A 25,249-nucleotide genomic window follows, 5' to 3' on the forward strand; every position below is an offset into this window, starting at 1 on the left:
GCCACAATGCAGGTGAATTATTTCAGGTAGAACTGTTTTTAGTATATTAGTGAGGCATGTGGCAACTTAATGTTATGGCCAATATTTTCCCTGATCAGTTGATCACCAAAGCCACTACAATTCATCAAGAAGGGTAAATATATCTCTTACCCAAATTGCATACCAAATGCAGAAAAATGAATATATAAAACTGAAGGCTTGACAGATTGCAATTTTTGATACAAATAAACATCATGCCAGGAAGAGATTGTTACTCATTTCTAATAAAGGGAATACAATTGATGCTGTAGGAATGAGCCTGATGTCAGAAACATTGTGAACATTAATCTAATCTATCCTACTATGTTTCATTTTCATTTCATTGTTTTACTTTGTCTTATGTCCTATATATAATATGTTGCATTGTTGGAGGAGCTTTGGATGTGCATAGCTATAACTACACTGTAGCTACTGTGCATATGACAATAAACCTGGGATCCTTGAATCCTTGAACAATACAGACTCATTGGTAAAGAACGCCCCAGTATTACGGTGTGGATCTGTTGGCCGGTGTACCTTCTCTGGAGGTCTTGCTGAAGTTTCCTGTGACCTACTGCTGTGTCCTGGCTCACATCCCTCCTTCTCTTCACTGCCCTGCTGTTTCTTCTTGTCACTCTTATGCTGTTTCTCCTCTCCAGTCTCATGTTGTTTCTCTTCTCCAGTCTGATGCTGTTTCTCCTCTCCAGTCTGATGCTGTTTCTCCTCTCCAGTCTCATGTTGTTTCTCCTCTCCAGTCTGATGCTGTTTCTCCTCTCCAGTCTCTGGTTTCCTCTGTTGTGTTGAAGGTTTCTGCACTCTGGCTCTGCAGTCATCCTGCTCAGGACGATTCTCCAACCTGTGACTCCAGTCGCTGAAGCCCTCGTCCTCCTCCAGAACCAGGCAGCATCTGGGCTTCAGCTCCCCGTCCAGCCTGAGAACAATTGAAAAACTGTTACCTTTGAGTAGCCTGGCAAGAGGTGGGGTCAAGATTTGGTTGGATTTTGAAAACATTTAGAAGTAATACAACCATATCAGTGGTTCAGCTGATTTATTGGAGGTGCTTTAGAGAATGAATGACTTGGACAAAAGTTCTATCGTTGAGCCACTTGTCAAAATCCAACCTGTGTTAAATAATAGTTTGCCAAATATGCATGTTAATTAAAATAAAATCATGCATTTTGCTAGTAGTAGAGTTCAATTGAAGTTGTAATTGAGACAGTGTCTCCTGTTACTGCTGATGGGCGACTGAGTGTCACCCAGAGGTTCCTCACAGTGTTGATCTACAGTGTTGATCAAGGCGGCAGGTGGCACACAGGACATGCCGCTCAAGGCGCCATGGCAACAGAGACTGTGCCCGTGGTAACAACAAACAAAGAGAAACTGCAGCCTCTTGTTCCTGGTCAGCGCAAATCAGCAGACCGAACCTCATCAGCACTGACTAAACACCCAAAGGCTGATGTTTTCTTTCCCGGAGAGATTTAGTTGGTTTCTAAACGTTGACTCTGAGTGTGTTTAATCTTCATTTGATTAAGGCTGAGAGGGAGTTTGGCTGAACAGTGCAAACTTCGTTTCCAATGTCTCCAGTGCAGTCAGTTGAAAATTATGAACGATTTGATCTTTTGAATCATTTTAATAAAGCAATGACTTCTGCATCTTGTACTCACATCTCTAAAGGTGGTACTACCATAATGTATACAAGTAAGTAAAGGTACACAAGTATTTGTTTTAAAATATGCTTCAAGTACAAGAAGTAAAATACGTCTTAGGCAGAATATGTGATTTTTGGGTCCAAATAATTTTTGCCTCATATGTTAGCATCATTTGCTGGTAAAGATGAAGCTAGCAAATATAACAACTTTATATTTATGATGATAAACATGTATTAGTTTATTTTTAATATGCAAAGTAACTTTAATAGTTGATGTTAAATGTAATATTTAACCTGTTAAGCCCCAAGCCTGTTTTTCAGGTCTCAGGCTCGAAAATGACATTCCCAGAACACATTACCATAACTTCCCTTCTAAAAGGGTTAAATTAATAATCTTTTTTCTCAAAGTAATGATAAACCTGTGAGTTGGATGTAGAAAAGTAAGAATCAATATAGATGTTTTTTTATTTTAAAGAAAATTCCAATTGAACATAGTAAACAAATGTAAATTATAGTGTCCGTCCGAAAATGATTTTTTACATATAGTGAAAACCACCCTTGGGTGATGGGTTAGTAGACTAAAAGCTTTAGGAATCCAAAGTACAACAAATAATAAGTACCCTGTATCAAGATTGATGCAAAAAAAGTGACATTTGACCTTTTTAGAGAGGTTTAAAAAAAAAAAAACTCCACCTCAGGGGTCATTTGGGTGGAAATGGGCGTTTTTGCCGTTTCTCTGGAACCCATTGGTCGATTTTGATGATTGACATGACATCTCTTTTGAACCGTTAGAGCCAATAGAATCGAAGGGGAATTTCCCCATACACACACACACACACACGTTACCATTGAGTAGTGGGGGCTATGCGCACGCAGTTTGCCTAAATCTTACGCTCTGAAATCTGAAAACTGCAAACTAGTTTTATTGCTGATGGATTATCAGTAGGGGTGTAACGGTATCCGTATTTGTCCCGTACCGTCACGGTTTCGGACGTCATAGTTTGGTGCATGCAGTCACACGACAAATACGCCTTTTTTTACGAGTGGGAGAAAAGTCTGTCATTCAGGGCAGTATCTTGACATCAGCCATTATAGATAATATGGCCATCTGAGTTTGTGTGGTACCAAGGGCGGACTGGCCATTGGGAATACCGGGAGTTTTCCCGGTGGGCCGGTGCTGTGCGTGGGCCGGAGGGCCACACAAATAAATAAAAAAAATAATACATTTTATTTATTTTTGCCTGAATTCTACCAGCCCACATTTGTAAGTGTTCCTGTGTTCCGATTGTAGTATAGTAGCGAGCCCTGGGTTAAGAGGGAGGGGCTTGCATGGGAGGGGGGGGGGGGGGGGGGGTTGTCAGGGAAACGGGTTCAGTGGCTGCACATCCATGGGCTGCACCCATAGGATGGAAAAGGGGGAAATTACGTCTGACTCAGAGGTCGCGCGGCTGTGGAGAAGAACGTGTTGCCCACATTCTGTTACTGAGTTTAGGCTAGTTAGCTAGCAGGTTTATTGTTTTGGGTGCAGTCACTTTTGCCTCCACTTGCTGTTCAGATAAATGTAGAAAGAAAAAGTAAATCTGTTTACAGTTCTGTTTCATATGGGTGTTGAGAGATGTATGCATAGATTTAGTCCCTAATTTTGCTCTCCAAGTGCACCAGATTGATGCATTTAACTTCAACATTTAAAAAAAAATCTTACATTTTTAAACTGAAACTTGTACTACTGTTCAAAATAAATAAAAAACAAACCTGGAATTTTCTTGTTGTACCGAACCCGTACCGAACCGTGACCCCCAAACCGAGGTACATACTGAACCGTGAATTCTGTGAACCGTTACACCCCTAATTATCAGAAATAATTTCAAAGGGACACAGACACATTGGATTAACCTATGGATTAACCTTCAGCAGCGATTTTTATCATTGTAATGCCATTGAAGACAATTTTTGATCGGACAACGACCAAGGTAAGCCATATTGCCGTGTTTGCTACCTAATGCCATGTGTTGTGATGTCTATTTTTGTTTCTCATTTCGCAAGTTCTTATCATGGAGTGATGATACGGATATCGATTATGTGTATTCTCACGGTGCTAGTCGATGGGTTGGATTTGCATTTCCAATAAGTAATAAGGGTTTTATGAGTGAGTTCTGTGCTAATGGCGTTAGCATTTTTTCGCTCAGGGCTAATTCAGAGACTCAGCGTTAGTCTTGTGTTTTTTTGTGCAAATTTTTTTTCATATCATCAGTTAGTTGAGTTTCTTCCCGTTACATGAAATGAAACATTCATAGTTTATTAAATATTAAGAAGCCCTCAGACGCTGTTTCCTGCAGATGATGCATTTTTCCGCCCGCCGGCGGGCAGATGGGGTTCAACAGGTTAAGGAATTCAAGTATCTCAGGTGCCCTCCGTCTCCGGACTATGAGCAGATATGCTGATGTTTAAAACTCAGTTCACGGGGCTCATTTTTATATTGCTTCAGTTTATAATCGTAACAGATCGAAACAATTCAGATAAGTTTTTCAATAAATGATTCCACAAACAACAAACAACATAATTATTACATGCAAACAAACTACTTGTAGTAGATAACGTACATTATTCAGAAGTTTACATCAACTTTGAATAATAACACGGGAGAAACGGATCCTCTCTTTTCCCCTCTCCCTCCCTCTCTCTCCTGACAGCCCGTCAGTTTCTCATGCAGCTCCTGCAGCTCGCTAAACAGAGGGCGGGGCTTCAGGTGATTATACAGAGCTGCGTGTCTCGGTCAGACTCAGCAGCTGATCTGATCTCTCTCTCGCGTCCGGTTAAACTTCACTCGCGTTTATGTCCATATCGATCAGATCCAGCTCTCCTGATCGGCCTTTATAGAGAGCACCGATCAAACTATTAAGAGTGAATATCGGCCGATAATGACCGGCGGCCGATCTATCGGAGCCTCCCTAATTATTACCAGACATTTTGACCGTCAGGTTTTGAATTTACCGGTTTTTTATAGATTTTACCAGCTAAAAACCGGTAATTACCGGCTAACGGAAACCCTGGTTTCTACCCCTGGCTCCATACATTTGTATTATCGATATAGTTAGATTCCACCTTCATGATTATGGATCTGTGAGTGAATTGTTTTCTAACGCGACCCTTTTATTTATATTAGGTCTTAAAGTTTGTGCATAAATTAGGGCGTGGTCACATTGAGTGACGGCTCTGTCAAGTGCCTGCCGCTGTTAGCTTCTTGTCTCTCTGCTAGCTGCTCCGTGAAGCTAGCTACAGGGACTCTGCCTGCTCAGCTCATCCAGGAAACACAACTTGTAGCCGGCCGTGGTTGTTTGTTCTTCATGCTTATATATCGGACTATTGTGACTCGCTCTGCGGTTAAAACAGACGGTGCATGAATGCGGTAAGTACAATTTGAGTGCTTTATTTATGTGTTAGTAAGGCTTGGGTTAGCATGTAAGCTAGTGGTAGCTACATCGGTGCTAACGATGCTAATCGTAGCCTCCAAGTTAAAATCTTAGACTGTATATATAAAGGTTAAAACGAAATAGACAAGTGTTAAGCGTTAAGTGGGATAATACTGTTGAACAAACGGCTTCTGTTTGAGGTTGATAAAATAAGGTTACATCCTTGTAACTTAGAGATATTTTATTATGTAGGTAGAACTGTAGGCCTATGCATCTAAGGTTAATTTAAATTGGCTATGCTCAAGTATGTAGACAAGCTAATGTCGAAGTAGTGTATGTGAAATCAATCTCACAATAAGATGTGTGTATATTACAATTATTAATGTCATATTTCAAGATGATTACTTAGATATTACAATATGGTTGATTGAGCTGGAGTTCATTATCGAGCTTACACGTTAACATCACAGTCATCTGAAGAACGAACCCAAACCTTATTGTTTTTATTAAGTGCATTACCAAATGGGTATCAAATAAACAGTAAGCATTGGTAACACAACTTCCAAAGTTACAGTAAAATAAAAAGGACCCTGACTCGGACAATACACAATCCAACATGTTCAACAGAAGAGAATCAGTTATATTGTTTGTACACATGATACTTTACATATATATATCTGTTTGTTTAAGGTGTCCAGGTGATGCAGACAGGCTGGACCAGAGAGTGAGAGACAGAACTGGACTCCTCACAGCAGTGAACTTCAGCTCAGGTACAAAGACTCTTTTGTCATACTGTACAAAGAATCAAGAAAGATATTGGTTTAAATGAATGAAGTATTGACTTGAATACACTGATACACATTCCATTAAACAATACTAAATACTAGATCACCTACACATCAGTTAAGTTGAGGGTTTATTCCATGCAAAAAGTTACATTTAGATATTTAGCAATATGACTTTGTCAGCTTTCTAATTTAATGTATTGAAGGCAAAGATATTTAACACATAGTGAGAACTGTTACTATTTATCTCTCAATATTGTCTGTAAAAACGTGGTAAAAGTTATTCTTTCAGTGAGACAACAGAGCAAGCTTCTAGAGTTGCACTACGTTTTGTAACAGTTAAATATTATTTTGATAATAACATATTTTTCAATGTTGATGAACTTCATACTGTTCATTCATAATCTGATTGCTCACTGTTAAAATAAAATAAAAACATTACAATTACAAAATAATTATATCTACAGCCCCTAAACACACAAACACACCGCTTTCATAAATAACACACTTGTTCTGCAATAATATGTCTTATGTTTCCTGTCATTTTTGTTAGGAAAGGACATGCCTGAAAGACACGACATGTTCTCCTTCTCTGAGGGTCAAGAAGAACTTCCAAGAGGATCATTAAAAGCTGATGTTATGAGATTTTAAGACCAGTACAGGACATTCACTAAGAAACTACTTTTATTGTAAAAACAGTCAGCTGATCGAATGCAGCTATTTCCACATCTACACTCCATCCGCTGATTATTTCTATTTGCCTCACTTTATGAGCTTCACATCACTTGTGCCTTGTACCGCAGAGTTTGCAACGTCACAAATAAATGGGGCCAATCTTCAGTCAGATGTGAATGTGTAATCTAACATTTTCAGTAAGAATAATGGACAAAAGGAATGCAAATACAAATACAATTTATTGAAATGTAAACCAAAAGTTAATCAAATGTTTTATATAAAAAGCACATATGGACAGAAGGTGTAAACCTATTAAATGTATAAGTAAACACATTTAGTCAAATAAAGTGACAGACTAGGCCTGTGCAGTTGGTATCAGCTGTGCCCAGCATGGGCTCCTCCATCAGCCCTGGTCCTCCTCGCTGAGGAAAGAACCTCAGTCCTCTCCAGACCAACAGACAGGACGTCCATCACACAGAGGTTTCTCCCTGAAGTCTCTGCTGCTCTCTGGACACCAGGCTGTCTCAATCCGTCCACACTGAATATGAGAGGGGGAAAATGAAAATAATAAATGCTTTAGACAATAAGAAACATAAAGTTGACTGTTGAGTTGCTCAGTTTTTTTAGATTGTCAATACTATTACTGTATAACTAATATCTCAGGTTAAGAGGCACATTCAAATAAAGATTGGTCTTTAAATACATTTTGTCTTTTGAATTGTTTGTCTAAAGTCAAGGATCTAGAACTGGTACTTAGTTTGAATAATACAGTCTGGTTATTATGCTGTTTGGAGGAGGCCTCACAGGTAAGAGCACCAACTAGCTACCATCACATGTACCTTAGCTTGACTTAAATGTATTAAACGTATAGTTAAGTGATATCAAAATATAAATAACTAATGTCATGCAAACATTAATATTTGCTTGATTCCAGTGTTGAATTTAGCACAATTGCATACAAACGTTAAGGGGTTTTAAGATTCTGAAGTATTATGCTAAAAACTCAATAACTTAGATTATTATTTATAGTTTTGCTGAATAGTTTCAAGGCCGCTTACCTTAGAAACGTAAAATGCGACGGCAGCGTGCAGATGGGGAGCATGTTAGCTTAGCTTGGTAGCTTCAGCTAGCTCTGGAACTTCCAGCTCCATGGCAGCAGGTCCCGCCTCTTTGCCCTTATTTGGAGAAGGCGGGAGTTGAACTCTGACGTCACTGTTGAGCCGTTAGTGGCCGACTCCGCCTACTAAGGGCTTCACGGCAACTCTGCAGAATCCTATGGGTGACGTCACGGACCCTACGTCTATTTATATATACAGTCTATGGTCAGGAGTCACGACCAAAACAACGTGGTCGTGAATAAGCATCCAAAAAGGTTTTCTTTGGAGCGTAGCTGGCAACTCCTTTAGGGATAGGGAGAGAAGTTCAGTAATCCAAGAAGGACTCAGAGTAAAGCCACTGCTCCTCTGCGTAAAAAGGAGCGAGTATAGGGGGTTTCGAGCTCCTAGAAAAGATGCCACCTGGACGCCTCCCTAGGAAGGTGTTCCAGGCACGTCCAGCTGGGAGGAGACCGAGGGGCTGACCCAGGACCAGGTGGAGGGATTATATCTCCTTGCTGGCCTGGGAACGCCTTGGAATCCCCCAGTCTGAGCTTGTTGATGTGGCCGGTTGAAAAGGAAGTTTAGGGCCCTCTGCTCGAACTGCAACCTCCACAAATCAAATCCTTATAGCTATTGGAGATTGGGAAGAGGATGAGGACATTCCTTAAAGGAGACATGTCATGCTTTTCCAGTTAAAACCCGTCCCCTTGTGTGTTATGAAGGTTTTTATGGATGTAAACGGTCTGCACTCTGCAGAGTCAAAAACCTTCAAAGTACACCCTGTAGGGAGTAAAACTCTAACACACCTCCCCAAAACGTCTCGTTGGAGTTCTCATTCATAACACTCTGTTCGATGTCTCACTATGGGATGCGCCTCATCGCGGAGCAAACAGAAGCATCAATCTCATTACGCCAATCCTGATTGGCTGGTGATCTTGACGTCAGCGTCAGGGAAATCACCCCCTATAAGTAGCTTGAGCCACAACGCATGCGTCATTCAAACACCTCTTCTCACTTCAGAGCACATCTCTACAGTAGCCGGGCAAGCTTCACTGTCCACAGACTGAACCCAAATACCCATTTGGGTCGACGGGCGCTCGCCGGCTACTCCTTCTGCTTCGCAGGAAGACGGTAGTACTAACGCTGTTAGTATTTAAAATCGACCTCGCCCTTCTCTTACCCGAGAAAGTAAGGTAGGTCAGATTTTTCAAGCTAGCAGCACACCTGTTGCTAGCTCGCTCCCTCTCTACCGACACCACGGTAGCGAGGACGTTTTTTCTTTTCTCTTCTCCACGGAGGAAGAAAGGAATAAAGGAGCATACTGCCACACCAGTCAGTATTCTCCGGGAATAAAAGACCCACACCGTCCTTTTCTCCGGATTAAGGACAAGGTGGTAATATATTTTTCTCCCTTCCCACCTGTCGAGAGCGGGCCCTCTCCACGCCACGAGGCGAACAAGATGGACGCCCCTCTCCCTCACACCAGAGGAGTCAGGGACTCGGTGGCTCGACTCTGCAGCTGCGGGTGGTTGAAGATCTCGGGCACAGCCACACACCAGGTCTGTTCGTCCTGCCTCGGGCTGGAACACGCCATGAGGCGCTATCGACAACCCCGGCTCATGCGGACATTGTGTCCGCTTCACCGTTAAGAGCCTCCACCGACGGTTAGCACGACAGGCTAGCCTGTCGGAACAGGACCCCCCCATGTCCACGGACCCGCCGGCCGGCAGTCAAGACACGGGGGCGTCCGCCACAGAGAGTGAACCCCTCTCCATGTCGGTCTGGGGCTCACTATCTGCGATGGCTATAGAACCAGAATCCCGCGCCCTGGCAGGCCACCAAGCTCCACCAAGCTGGGGCTCCCGGTTAGACCTCACCATGGTCTCACCCGCGGAGGATGTCCTCGGGCTGGACTACGAGGAGGACGAAGAAGAGGACGCCTTGGCGTTCCTCCTGTCCGAGTCGGATGAAAAGGAAAAGAACACCTTCATGTCACCGGCGCATGCTGCAAAGCCTGAGGCGAGTGCTGCTCTCCCGGGCGATAGCACACCAGCTTCGCCCAGTCTGAGCATGGCCCTGCAGGCCGTGTGTAAACGCTCTGCGCCAGACTCAACGTCCCGTGGCCCGAAATGGCCAAGGAGACCTCCAGGTCCCGCTACGAGGGAAAACATCTTCCCCAAGCAGCGGGGAAAAGGAGACAACTCCTTCCGGTCTTCCCGTAGATGTTGTATGAGGTGTCGGTCTCGTGGAGAGACCGGCCCTTCAGCAACAAGGCCCCAATACAGGGTGCCTCCTCCCTAGACTGCGACGGAATGGAGAAGCTCGGCCTGCTCCGCATGCCGCCCATGGAACCGCTGGTAGCGGCTCACCTTCTACCAAAGGTGGGCCCGTCACCAAGCAGGAACCCCACGCTGCCAGCAAAGTCGGACCGTTTTCAGTCAGCAATGACTGAAAAGTCCTACAAAGCTGCAGCGTTGTCCGCCAGGGCCCTGAATGTGTCCTCGCTGCTAACCGCCTACCAAGCGGAGCTCTGCGAGGACCTGTAGGGTAACCCGGGGGCAGCCACTCTGGACGAGATGGCAGCGGTCACGGACATTTGTCTCAGTGTCCAACGCTGCGCCGTCCAGGCCACGGGCAAGGTAATGGGGATCATGGTGGTGCAGGAAAGAGCGAGATGGCTCAACATCACCACTCTCCCAGACCGGGAAAAGGAGGATGTGCTGGATATGCCCATCGTTCCCAAGGGAATTTTTGGTTATTATGTAATGCGTAGTGGCACTGCACCCTACTTTTCTAGTACGGGACGTGCCTACGGGTGCTGTCCTTTCACGGTGGTCACCACGGACGCATGTCAGACAGGCTGATAGGGTATTTACGAAGGTCGCCCGGTGAGAGGTCTCTAGAGCAGAGACCTCCAGCGGGCGCACGTAAATCACCCGGAGCTTTTAGCGGTGGTCCCCACCCTAAAACGCTTCCTGCCTTCTCTCAGAGGACACCATGTCCTCGTGAGGACAGACAACACGATATCGTGTATGAACCGCCAAGGGAGGTTGCGTTGTCTCCAGTCACACACACTGGCACACAAACTGATCCCTTGGAGCGGCAGACGTCTCCTCTCTCTGAGAGCGACACAGGTACCGGGAGTGATGCACCTCGGGACAGAACTACTGTCCAGAGGTGCACCACTCTATGCAGACTGGACTCCACATCCAAGGATCGGGAGTCCGCTGTGGGTGCGTTACGGCAGAGCCGCGTTAAAGCTGTTCACATAAAGAAAAAATGCTCAATGACAGCTGTTCTCTTTAATGCACGATTTAAACGCACTGTTAGGCGGGGACGCACTCGTACACGATTGACCTCCGGGTACTCTGTACGCGTTCCCACCCCTGACTCTGATACCCCCAACTCTGGCCAGAGTGAAAGAGCAACGCCACACACTTATCCTGATGGTTCCGCCCTAGCCCGCAACGTACGGGCTGGCGGAGATATATCAGCTGTTGTGTGGGCAGCCATGGCAGCCCCCACCACTCAGGGACAGATTGTCTCAGGCGGGGGGGCGATCCTTCACCCACGCCCAGAGCGCGGGGCACTATGGGCCTGACCCGTGAGTGGTACAATCTGAATACAGTGGGACTCCCTCAGAAGGTGATAAACACTATTCAGAGTGCGAGAGGTTCCTCCACCAGGTCTCTCTATGACTGTAAGTGGAGGGTGTTTGAGGAGTGAGGATCTCTTTTCAATGTCCTGTCGGGGTGATTTGATCATTTCTACACGACTTGATCGATAAACACAGAGCTTTCTCCATGATCAAGGTGTACCTGGCTGCTATTGCTGCATGCCATGTGGGCTTTGAGGGTAAGACGGCTAGCCAACATCCTTTGGTCTGCCGTTTTATGAAGGGAGCTCGCAGGCTCCTCCCTGTTTCCAGGTCACTGTTGCCCTTCTGGGACCTGGCAGTGGTTTTAAATGGGCTCAGAATGACCCCATTTGAACCCCTGGAAGGAGCTGACATGAAACATCTGTCACTCAAGACAGTGCTGTTACTGGCCCTGGCATCCGCCAAGCGGGTCAGTGATATTCATGCACTGTCTGTACATCCTTCATGCACTCCGTTCGCCTCAGTAGGCCATAAGGTGAACCCTGTTATCATTTCATCCCGCTCCACAGAAGTGGAACTACACAATCTTTAGTTCATAAAAAAGAACGAGTCATGCTTATCCACCAAAAAAAAGTTTGTCGCTAAAATTCCTGTCAATTCTTCTAGGCACGTAATTATTGACTGAACTAGTCCCTTCAAAGCGTAATAATATCTTGGTCAAAAGTAGTGCCACGGTCCGTCACGTGATCGTGCTACACCAATTGGGTAGCTGCATATACCGGTATCAACAAACAGATTTGGAAAAAATGGCGACCGCCATGATTGCATGTAAGCAGCAAGCTCAGACAGCGGTGACAGTTTAATTTTGAACGTGTCTGAGAGCTCATATGAGGCTGAAGGATCGGTTTATGTTGTATCTGTTAGAAGTTTAGGAATTAGGTGCGTCAATATGGGCGATAATACGGGCATGTAGCCAGTGGTGGACTGGGACTAAAAATCAGCCCGGGACTCTCGACCGGCCCACTTCGGTACCACTAGTAAATTGTCAACGGGGGGAGTGGGGGATGTGCTAGTGACTTATCCGACCGGCCCACTTCGGTACTTCGGTCCAGTCCGCCACTGCACCCACTGCACCCAGCCCAGCCCAGCCCACGTAAACTGTCAACGGGGGGAGCCTCGCTGCGGGGAAACGGTGAACCTAGTGTCCCAATCGGAGTGGGAATAATAATAATAATAATCATAATCCGTGCATTTTATCCATTAATTTCCCCAACATGAAACACGCGTTTAATCCATGTTGGTGTACTATAACTACAAAAAGCATCGATTTGTTTTCTCATCAGGAAATGCAGACCGGCTCAAACAAACGATTTTGAATCATCATCCTCAAGATCATTTAATGTATCATATGTTCGCCGAATTGACATGAAAGTACGGTGGCCCTGAAGTGCAAGACACCACAGCATTTCAGAAAACACCACAGCATTTCACAAAACACTACAGCATTTCAGAAAACACCACAGCATTTCAGAAAACACTACAGCATTTCAGAAAACACTACAGCATTTCACAAAACACTACAGCATTTCACAAAACACCACAGCATTTCAGAAAACACCACAGCATTTCAGAAAACACCACAGCATTTCAGAAAACACCACAGTATTTCAGAAAACACCACAGCATTTCACATTGGACGGAAAGGGTATTCCTTTAGGGAGAACACTTCTTGTTTGTGATTGGACAGAGCCAGTCAGAGAAGCACTGCTGTGATTGGTTGTTTTTGCTGCCAGTCAAGAAATGACGCTTCGTGATTGGTCAACACCCGACAGCGAAATATGTCCCAACCATGGTCCCACAACGTATGGTCCCAACACATCAGCCGTTAGCACACACTCAGAGCTCACAGCTCCTCATATCTGTTCAGAAACTGGACAAAAGTTAAACATGTACAAACCACAGACTGTCTATGTCATGGCGAATATAGTTGCTGCTTTATTTATGTCTGTATGATGTTGTTGTGAGTGTGGACGGAGCAGCTACAGGTTAGTTTAGCCTGATGAATCCGATTCAGAAAACACGCATTTTAAAAGCTTTTCGCCTGCCGTCTTGTCTGCAGACTTGTCAAAGCGTTAATTCATGGTTTTTACTAACTGTTATCAGTATGTAGTTACTTCGGCACCACTTTGAAACGTGTATTACAATTAAATCACGGTCAAATATGTTCATTTTGTTGTAGGATTTACATGGAGATACGCCCCGTCACCTCTCCAGCGCCTCTTGTTTGAATGACAGCATTGACAGGAGCAAACACAGCTGACAGCCGCGGTGAAACTCGAGCGATTAGAGCGATGCGAATATTGGGTGGTCTACCATAGTATTTACATGGAGATAAGCCCCTTAAAAACCATGAGTTAATAAAGCATTCATTCTGTATTTACTCCTGTCATTCAAACAAGACGCTGGAGAGGGGGCGGGCCGTATCTCCATGTAAATCGGAATCGGATCCATCAAGCTAAACTAACCTGTAGCTGCTCCGTCCACTTTCACAACAACATCATACAGACATAAATAAAGCAGCGACTGTATTCACCATGACATAGACAGTCTGTGGTTTGTACATGTTTAACTTTTGTCCAGTTTCTGAACAGATATGAGGAGCTGTGAGCTCTGAGTGTGTGCTAACAGCTAACAGCTGATGTGTTGGGCTAATCACGAAGCATCATTTCTTGACTGGCAGCAAAAACAACCAATCACAGCAGTGCTTCTCTGGCTGGCTCTGTCCAATCACAAACAAGAAGTGTTCTCCCTAAAGGAATACCCTTTCCGTTCAATGTGAAATGCTGTGGTGTTTTGTGAAATGCTGTAGTGTTTTGTGAAATGCTGTGGTGTTTTGTGAAATGCTGTGGTGTTTTGTGAAATGCTGCGGCGTTTTCTGAAATGCTGTGGTGTTTTCTGAAATGCTGTAGTGTTTTGTGAAATGCTGTGGTGTTTTCTGAAATGCTGTAGTGTTTTGTGAAATGCTGTGGTGTTTTGTGAAATGCTGTAGTGTCTTGCACTTCAGGGCCACCGTATAAAAGCACTAATAAATGTAGTTTCATCCACTTGAGTTTACAACTACAAAAATAATCGATTTGTTTTTATTAGGGCCGGGACTTTAACGCGTTAATTAAGATTAATTAATTACACAAAAATTAACGCGTTAAAAAAATTAACGCATTTTAATCGCACTTATTTTTGCACAGCGGAACGTTTCTCACTGGATGAGTTTCAGACGTACCGATTATACTGGAGCACCAACTAACGTTCATGACTTCAGCATGGGACTTCAAACAACAACAAACCACGGTGAACAATAGTCAAACATGAACGAACAAGCTGATGAGACCGCTTTGGTCGGCCCGTGGATGGGACATTTTGTTTTAAAAAACGGACGGATGGAAGCATCGATAAGAGCACGGTTGTGTGCAAATTATGCAAAAAAAATGTGCATATCACCGCAGCACATCAAGCCTAAAGTATCACCTAAATGCAAAGCATGTAGCAGCTAGCGTGGACGTTAGCCCGACTCCAAGTGCAAGGAACCACACCCTGACCCAACCCACACTCAACCAGATGACTGGTTTCAGGGCCAGTAAGTCCACGTCTGAGAAAATAACCAACTCCTGGCTCACTGGATTGCACTCGACTGTAGACCACTTGGAGTCAAATCCATGTGAAAATTGCTTCTCACTGTTCTCAGGTCAAATATGTATATTTGATTAAAAATGCGATTAATTGCGATTAACTAATTACAAAGCCTCTAATTAATTAGATTAATTTTTTTAATCCAGTCCCGGCTCTAGTTTTTATATCACATCCGACGGGAGGAAATTCAGCATCTCCGATTTTAATCCTAATTTAATCATCTTCACCACGATCATTTATGTTTATGTTCGCCGAATTGACATGAAAGCACTGACAAATATGAATATACTGTATTCAACTTCATTAAAAGGTTATTAGCGTGCCTAAACTCAGTAATTCACAATTTCTACGCATGAAAACACACTTTGTCCGTGTTTGGCTCTCTCGCCGCACAGAGAAGCGTTCCCGCATTGACGTCACTTCCGGCTTCCCCCAAAAACTTCAAAATGAGTCGAAGGAATTTCCCCGCGATGTTCGAAATTATTGATATTTATCGGAATGGTATCGCACCTTCTTTTTTAAACTGTCGGTTCAAGATGAGTAGCAATATTTCATCACACAACAGTTGTTGGGAGGCTGTCACAGGCTCTTTAAAGTGTGCACTAGAATACATAATACGTCAAATGACCACTTATCACAACATAATGTGGGCTCGCAGGCTGATAAACTAGGATATCTGATCTCGGTGGGTCTTAATGATGCTCAGTCAGTAGGCTATTTCAAAGCAAATGCCTACTATAATATGTATATTATATGGCTTAAAGTGTACACACATTCGCTCACATTATAAAAGATGGTCGGGTTGAATTGTTCTGACCCTTTTAACAATGTTAATGTGACAAAATAACCTGTGATGATAAAATACATCGTATTGATCCGTGGCTCACTCATAACGCGCATGGCACGAGGGATTTTTGCTATTGGGACTCGGGTTTGAGTCCAGCATGAACTTTTTTGTAATTTTCATGTCGATGGACACTGAATAATATTTTTGAATAGAGGATTCATAATATTGTTTGCCGAGAACAAAATTAACGATCAAGCAGCATTTTAAATTCTAAATATTCCTGTAAATGACATTTCTGCTTCTGTCTTTGCAAAACGAGTAAACAGTCAAATTTGATCTGGATAAGTGCGGCAAGGTGCCGAATACCGTTTTGATAAGGGATACATGTGTGTAGTCTTTAATATTAAACATGATCACTGGTTGATAACCACAGAACTCGTATCACAGTTTAATCTGAGCGGATCACTGTTTACCACAGCTCTCCACGCTGCGTTTGGAGATGGGTGTAACAACTCAGACAGACTGTATGTTTCACTAACAGACGGTATGAAAGTATAAACAGGTCTCAAATCAACTCGACATCATATTAATAATGATATATGATACACATAAGACTGACAACAAGAACAAGCCACAGAAGTCGTATCACAGTTTATCACAGCTCCACAGCTGAAGATTTCTCCACGCTGCTAACTGTGAGTAAACAACGTGTGCTTCACTTGTAGGCTGTCTGAAGGTATACACAGGTCTCAGATGGACTTGGTATCACATTAAGAATGATATTCAGTAATAAGTCTGGCCCACATCTTATTCGGTAACACAGGCAGCTCTGCTGATTTCTCCTCCCTGGCTGCAGGCTGATAACAGACAGTTGGGATCGCGGCGAAATTCTCTCTGCAGACCCATTCTCACAGCGTTTATCAACCTTTTTCTTACTCAATATCAAGCCACACTTATTGTTTTTACTTCGGCTGTGACTTTGTGTGTGCTCAGGATGAGTTTGGCTGTGTTCCGCTGTGTATCGCTAAACAAGGAAACCACACCTCCACAGAGCTCAGCGCGATTCACAACGTCCCGACCAATCAGAGCACACTGTGCTCACAGGGAGGGTGGAGGCTGGAGCTATTGGAGCTACAACGAGCCGTTAAAGGCAGAGAGTGAAATTCAGTGAATACACGTAGTTTACAGAGATGCTGTTTGAGAAACCAATGTGAGTTTGGAAAATTGCACAATATAAATCAATTCTAGTAGACCTCAACAATGGAATTATGACCAGTTAAGCCCCATGCCCCTGGTACCGGGGGCAAAACGCAACATCTTGCAAGAAACAGCGTCTGAGGGCTTCTTAACATTTAACAAACTATGAATGTGTCATACCCACTTAACGGGAAGAAACTTAGCTATCAGGCAGTATTAACAACACAACTCTAACGCCGAGCCTCTGATTTGGCCTTGAGCGAAGAAATGCTAACCCACTTAGCACAGAACTCACGGTATAAATACTTTATTACTTATCGGATCTGCACAACCAAGATATCAGATTAAAGCTGAGATTCCACAGATTATAAGCGGTATAAGTATCATCACTGTGCGACCAAAGCTCACGGCAGCTCAGGCAAACCCAGACAACACACACAGTGTAGCTTTACTGAGTCAAAACGGCAAATATGTCTTACCTTTGCTGATTTCTGATCAAAAGTTGTGTTCAATGGCATTAAAACGATCAAAACGCTGCTGAAGGTCAATTCAATGTGTCTGTGTCACTTTGAAATGATTACTGATAATCCATCATTCAATTTTTGTCAAAACCCCTCAAAAACTGAGATTTGTTGTTGTTTTCATAGTGTGAGGAATACAACCCAGCTTCCGGTTTTGGGCGTGCTGGCATGCATTCACCAATGTTAATGTTTAGATGGATTTTTGGAACCTCCCCTCGATTATATTGGCTCCAACGGTTCAAAAAAGGTGTCAATCATCAAAATCGACCGAGGGGGGCCGGAGATATGGCAAATACACCCATATATATATTTTTTAATTTCACCTGTTTTGCATCAATCTTGATACAGGGTCAGGGGCGCCGCCAGGGATTTTGGGCCCCATGAAAAGATATCACATTGGGCCCCACCACCAGGCTCAGGCCACGCCAACCAAGCACAATGCTGTAACCACACCTCCAGAACCCAACCGACTCATTTATGCTTTAAATAACTCTACCTGTACAGGCTTGCATCTATCTTGTAGTCCAATACTAACTGCACAATATTTACTGACACTGAGCGGTGAACATATAACACTGTGCAGACGTGCAACATTCTACTGCAGTATAATTCACTATTTGATATAACACTAACAGTCCTGACAATAGATCTTAATAGTCATCTTTTATGGTGTACATGCCTTTTTAATAACATTTTTTAATGGAACATTCAAAAATCTAAATAAATATAACTTAAATATACATGACCTCTTAAATTAAAATAAATTGAACATTAACACCAATATTATCATTTATAAAATGCTATAACAAAAAAAATAACATAAGCAGTAGATTTTTTAATTAATTAAATTATACATACCAACTACAAAATAAGAGGGTAGGTAATTTTGGAGAAACCAGCTCGAGTGTGCTAGAATTTGAAAATACACAACTGGAAAACATCTGCCACTTCCTTACAGAGCCCCTCCTCCAACACACACGAATGCGCACATGACCAATGAGGGCACGAGATAAGTTTGTGCCCAGATGGAAGGCTGACAGGCAGGTAGGCCATCCAGTTATTTTAGCCGGGCCGGCTCAGATGATTGGTCGTGCTTTTTACAGCGCTACGGCTTCCACAGATGAACATTTTGTTATGGATTTTTTGTCAAAGCCCTTAAGATATTCATTGCTATCGGGATGTTAAGAGCATTCCATGGAATATAACAAAAAGTGTATCTCGAGCCGGTTTCTCAAACTTACCTACCCCACCTTTAAAGTGTAAATGGACAACAAAACGGAAATGGAAATGAAAAGGCCTGATGGTGGTGCTAAATCAGAGCCTATTACCTGTTCTCAGTCTTTTTCTCATCATGCATCTTCTGTGTAGTGATCCAATATCGTTACCATAGCCTTGCCCTTTAACAGTTATTACGAGCCCTGGCTCTTACTCACCAAGAGCTCAGCACCTAGCCTTCTTATAGGCAAAGTCATTGATCAAGTCCTTGAAGTCCAGCTTTCTAGCTAACTGGCTTTCAATGGACAGCATGGCAAGACTGCAAAGCCTTATGGGGGGACAGGGCTGCGGAGCCTAAAGATCCTAAAGATAAAGTTGGTCCTGGCACCAGGGGGAGGGACAACTGATTTAGTATGAATAGCTGCTAAAAATGTACCTGCATTTATTAAATGTCAGCTAAAAGAGGAGTGAAATTAAAAACCTCTGCATTTTCTGTGAAGATATTAACAGTACTTAAAGGTGGGGTAGGTAATTTTGGAGAAGCCAGCTCGAGTGCGCTAGAATTTGAAAATACAACCGGAACAAATCTGCCACTTCCTTACAGAGCCCCTCCTCCAACACACAAGAACGCGCACATGACCAATGAGGGCACGAGATAAGTTTGTGCACAGATGGAAGGCTGACAGGCAGGTAGGCCATCCAGTTATTTTAGCCGGGTCGGCTAAAATGATTTGTCGTGCTTTTTACAGTGCTACGGCTTCCACAGATGAATTTTTTTATAATGGATTTTTTTTCAAAGCACTTAAGATATTCATTGCTATCGGGATGTTAAGAGCATTCCATGGAATATAACAAAAAGTGTTTCTCGAGCCGGTTTTTCAAACTTACCTACCCCACCTTTAATTTCAGCAAAACATTACAATTATTATTTACAATGGACTACGCTTAGCTAACAGACTAATTTCCACCACTCATGGACCGCACCCACCTTTTCTTTTGAAAAACTGGGTGACATACTGTCGCCCTTTAGTCCCTCTTTCTTGTCTTTCTCTCCTTTCTTTTCTTTCTTGAAAGCCTGACTTTGTTAGTCGTTGAGACATGGCACACACGTAAGTACTAGCATCCTCACATGCTCTCACTCTCTGCTGCTAGGAAGAGCGGTGGAGCACAGTGTTTGGAGGCAGGACCAAACCATTACATGTAAATAGAGGGGGGAGTTTGATGCTTTGGATAATTAACTTTTGGAAGAAAATAAGTAAATTAATCGTAAGTTTAGTGAGTACATTATCAATATGACGTTATATTAATGTTAATTATTGATGATTGATGAAAGGTTACTTAAAACATTTTTCTTGATGTTCTAAAAATGTTTGGGTCCCCTGTCAGTTACGGGCCCTTAGAATCGTCCTAACTTTTAACCCCCTTATGGCGCCCCTGTACAGGGTACTTTATATATGTTATAGTTTGGATTCCTAAAGCTTTTAGTCTCCGATCCCATCATTCAAGGGTGGTTTTCACTATAAGTAATGTTTTTTCTTTGGACGGACACTATAATTTAAAAATGTTTACTATGTTCAATCTGAATTTACTTTAAAATAAAAAAAATCTATATTGATTCTGACTCTTCTACATCCAATTCACAGGTTTATCATTGTTTTGAGAAAAAAGATTATTAATTTACCCCTTTTAGAAGTGAAGATATAGTCATTTGTTCTGGGAATGTCATTTTCGAGCCTGAGACCTGAAAAACAGACTTGGGGCTTAATTTGTCTTTTAATTAAAAAATGTTGTTCTGAATTTTCAGCACTATTCTTGAGCATCTTGGCAACCACACTTGTTTTTGGAGCTTCAGACACCATTTACACGGGAACGCAAACACAAACGAACGGCTCAATAAACATGCTGGAGACGCTGTAGTACATATGCCGGGCCTGTAAGTGACGCTGTACTTCCGCCACAAAATACACCAAAAGCAGCGAAGAAGACCCCGAGCAAACCTTCTGTTTATTCTCCGCGGTGGATGTAGCGACATGTAGTTCATGTAGTTCTACATGTCCAGTTGTTGCTGATGGTTGTGGTAGAGGAGCTGTAGATTTTGCACTAACATCTGTAGTAGCTACTGACCATGCTACAGCAGTGAGCAACAGAGGTGGGGAGAGGCGGGGCTATGGCTTCATCGTTATCAGGAAATTATCGTATAGGACGTACACACGGAGCAGTTTGGCCCCGCAGAGCGTTCCGTCCGCAGATCTATCCACCTTGGGACCCATTATCGTTTTAGGGGTCCGTTTCCGCGGTTCCCTTACGGCCTCGTGTGAACAAACGGGCTATACGAAAGAGAAAAGTAGCGGATACAACCCGTTTCGTTCCCGTGTAAACAGCACATCAGTGTCCCTGTTGTCGTCGATAAAGAATATTCACATCATCAGGCAGGATAAAACATTAAGCTGATGACTAAACCAGCTCACAGTGGAGTATGTAATGAGCAAACTGCATTCTGCTTCAAGGTGCTGTAAATGAGCATGCTCAGCCACTCACACTCTCAGGTGAGGAAGACATGTCCCTTTTAGAGACGTCACTTCGCTGACTGGTCGAACACAAACTGCAGCTCTCTCAGCGCCTTCACCTGCAGCATCACTGAGCTTAACCTACTGATTGCGAACAAACAAACACGTCTGTTCCCCTGTAATCAGCCCTGCAGGTAATGGAGACTCATCTGTAATCATCTAGGACAGTTTACACAAACAAACGGGTCGCCCAGCCTCCAACATCAGAAACACAGGTCTCACATCTAGCACAGTTAAAGAGATACAATCCAGATGTTATTCTCACTAAACACCTTTTACTTATCTGGACACCAATCGTTTGACATTTCAGGAATTTGCGATTTGGATTTCTCATTAAAAGATGGATAGAAAGTTACCAAACTATATGGCAAATGTAAAGCTATAGCCAGCAGCCAGTTTCAATGTCCACCTTCAACCAGGAGCGCTTAATTACCTTTTTTCCAAATGAATTCCAGCTTTCACTTAACATTTATTTATTTATTATTAGTTTTACTTTGTAACCCTTAAGAAATTGTAACTGAAAAAAGAAATTAAAATAGAACAGTGCTGATCCATTGTGCGCAATAATGAGTACATGAACATAAAGACAACAGATGGAAACTCTTTGACAGAAATCTATATTTAAAAACAAAGTGTGCATGTATTTGTATGTGTCCCTGCTTTAAAAGGGGCCTTATAATGCACATTTTTCTGGTACATGTTTGTATTTTGTATCCTTTACTGTGACATGTGTCCATACTTTAATGTTCAAAAAGGTCTTTATTGTTCTCATACTGTCTGTGCTGCAGCACCTCTTTTCACTCTCTGTCTGAAACCAGAGCTCAGTCTGCTCTGATTGGTTAGCTGGCTGGCTCAGTTGTGATTGGTCAATCGCATAGAGATGTCCTGCCCCTTGGCCTATCTATGTGACATCACTATGTTACGCCTTTGCAGACCATTTACATGCAACCTGTATAACACACTACAAGAAAGGGACAAACCCCAAGAAAGCTTAAAAGGGCCTCTTTAATCTGTGTGTCTCAATGTTCTACTCACTCTGTGTTTTGTGTGCGCTCTGATTGTTGTGGGGGCTCGGGCCAAGAGGTGCTCCCCTCCCCTCTCTGCGTCTCTCTGGCTCTCCTCCTTCTTTCCCGCTCCACCTCCTCAGCATCCTCCTGGCTCCGCTGGGCAGTCAAACTGTAACCAACACAGACATTAACAGGCTGTCACCACTCTCTTAAAATACCCCCAAAACACTAATTGAATACCATATAGGAGCCTTCCAACATTATAGAGGCTCCAAGGAAAACACCTTGAATACAACTTTCTTCGACTTTTGCACAATTCCATCTAACAAATATATTGTAGATGTCTTGTCCGTAATTTTATGGGCATTTTTTCCAACTTCGTCCTGACACATTTTGTATCTGAACATTAAAAAAATACACTTTTGTTTGTTTGACCAATGTTTGGCTACCCAGAAGAGACAGTTACTCAATATACCCTAACCCTAAACCTTAAGTTCATCCTCCTTAAAGCTGATAACCGGCAATAGAAACAAGACAAACTTTGAACTGTTAGATTGTACTTGGCTCGAAGCATGTGTACAACCCAGCAGTGCATTGGGGTTTCTTTAAATTGGAGCCTTAAGCGGCCCTATAATGCACATTTTTCAGGTTCATATTTGTATTTAGTGCCTGTACTGTGACATGTTTAGATGCTTTAATGTTCAAAAAGGTCTTTGTTTTTCTCATACTGCCTGTGCTGCAGCACCTCTTTTCACCCTCAGTATGAACCAAAGCCCAGTGTGCTCTGATTAGTTAGCTGGCCGGCTCTGTTGTGATTGGTCAATCGTATATCATGAACAATGTGTTGCGAGTCAATAGAAGCATGAGTGTTACAAAGTGATGTCAACATGTCGCTGAAGTTAACAAAGGAGTCCAATGGAGGTGTTTCAGGCAGGGGCGGGCAGTGTGTGGGAGAGAAACTCCCTCTGGAGGGAACTTTGGGATTTTCGCAGACCATTAACATGCACATACACTTTTATAACACACTACAGGAAAGAGAAAACCCTAACAAAGCACAACAGGGGACTTTTAATCATAAAATAAGTAAACCAACAGTTTGTGGACAGAGGGTTACACTATAAGATGAAGGTAAATTCAGTGTAATCAAAAATCGAAACCATGTTATCTCTCATCATGTACAGATTCAAATTATTTATTCAATTGCTAATATTGAAAGGTTACAATGGAAAAGTTTATATAGAAGGGATTTTCAGTGGATTTTAAAAAGCAAAAGGAAACAAAAAGATATTCTCTTCTATTAAAAGTCCATTCAGCTCTTCTGTTTCCAGAGAGAAATGACTTGATAACAATAACTCTCTTTATTGTCCAAGCACATCTGGTGGAGCTGGAGCCAGCTGCCGTGCTGTTTCACTTCATTAAAATCTCTGGAGAGAAACAAAGACAGAGGGGGCGGAGGTGAAGAGACGGAGGAGGAGCAAGATGGAGGATGGAGAAAAACTGGAATCTTGACTAGCATCATCTTGACTAACATCATCTTTCCATACTGATAGAGTTCTGGAGAAAATCTGCTCAAACATTTGTAATAACAAGAACCTTGGCTTGAAACCAGCTGTCTCTGGAGAGCACCTGTTAAAAAATCACATTTTCCTAATTATGTCATTGTTTTGAAAGGATAATTACAGTTTACAATTTTAAATCACATTGTATTTTCAGACATCTGGCCATGATAACATTGTGCACTCATGCATAACTGCTGAGATCTTAATAAAATGTCTCAATGGGCAAAAAAAGAACAGTTGTAAGTAAAAATAACACATACAGTAGGGTTAGCCAAACTTATTTGAAAGCAAAAACAAAGGTTAATTGCATTACCCAAACAGTTGACAAACTGGCTGACTTGTTACACTCAGGTTTTGTTTTAACTGCTATTAAAGTAGTTAAGACAATCTGGCTAAGATGTCATGGCATTTGGTAATTGTCAGAATCATGGAGCTCCTTTAGCTTTCTGTAAATGGCTACATGCCAATTTCCATATCTGCAATCCTTGCCTGTTTATATTTGTGGCATTTGCAGCTAATTAATTTGTTTGTGTTGCTTTTTTACTTACTTGGTGCTTTCCAAAAAATGTATCTAATACCGTTTATGCTATCAAATCTTCTTTCTACACTGTAACTGACAGAAACGATGTCCAAACCATGTATTTTGAACACTGAAACAGGTTTTGTTGGTGTAACAATTCCTCCTGTTTTTGGATCATTTCTATTATATGTAATGGGAGACAACATCTACAATTCTTGTTATGTGCAGAATACATATTCGAAAGTTTACAAATGAATATGAAGCTTTAAGAAAAGCCAGTTATCAATTCATTGTGGTGAATAATCTTCCAAAGTCCCCTGTTTTTGTACTAAAACAGCCAAACTTTGGGGGTTACTGAGTTGTTTTATTAACAAAGACTACTGAAGCCTCATTAATTAGCTAAATACATTTGTTTGCATGGTTGAACTGGTAAAAACAGGCTGGTAAAAGCAGATTGTGAATTAAGTCCCAAGACTGTAGCAGTGTAAAGGAAAAAAAACAACCAAAACCTTGAGCATGTTGGTTAAACAAATATATAAAACATGCGGACCAGTTGCCTTGAAAATATGATTAATTCTCTCAACATGTGCTCATGAAACATTTGGCTGAATTAAACTGCTGGACTACTTCAAAGTGCAAAAAACTAATTCAAATATAAAAAAACCCATGCAGATGATGTCATTTGTTATGGCTGTATGCGAGGACACTGGCCACGAACGGCTGTGAGTCAAACATTCTGCGGTATCATGTGGTAAAGTGACCTACATACGATCACACTCACAAGAGTGTGAGAGAGACATATTGGCAAGAGTAAGCCTTTAGTTTATGTAAATCAATTTGATCTGAGATGAGAAGTATGTTTTGGACGTCTTTTGGGGAAGAAATTGGATCAACTGGAGATGAGGTCTGGACATCATCATTATTGTAAGGCACCAAGGGATGACTATGATATCCTCAA

The 25,249-nt window shown here is 42.5% G+C and overlaps 1 protein-coding gene across 2 annotated transcripts in view; it reads right to left on the bottom strand.

Moving 5' to 3' along the window:
- The window catches only part of LOC117463376 (non-muscle caldesmon-like), a 54,287-nt gene that overhangs the window by 22,233 nt on the left and 6,805 nt on the right, over positions 1-25,249 (bottom strand). For both annotated transcript variants that reach the window (XM_034105610.2, XM_034105602.2), the window contains exons 2-3: positions 22,241-22,381; positions 556-949 (exon numbers count right to left, since the gene is read on the bottom strand). In XM_034105610.2, coding sequence (XP_033961501.1) covers positions 556-949; positions 22,241-22,381 — 535 coding nt within the window. The remainder of the gene's footprint in view (positions 1-555; positions 950-22,240; positions 22,382-25,249) is intronic.

The sequence above is a fragment of the Pseudochaenichthys georgianus genome, chromosome 3 (assembly GCF_902827115.2).
Source record: "Pseudochaenichthys georgianus chromosome 3, fPseGeo1.2, whole genome shotgun sequence".
Taxonomy (NCBI): domain Eukaryota; kingdom Metazoa; phylum Chordata; class Actinopteri; order Perciformes; family Channichthyidae; genus Pseudochaenichthys; species Pseudochaenichthys georgianus.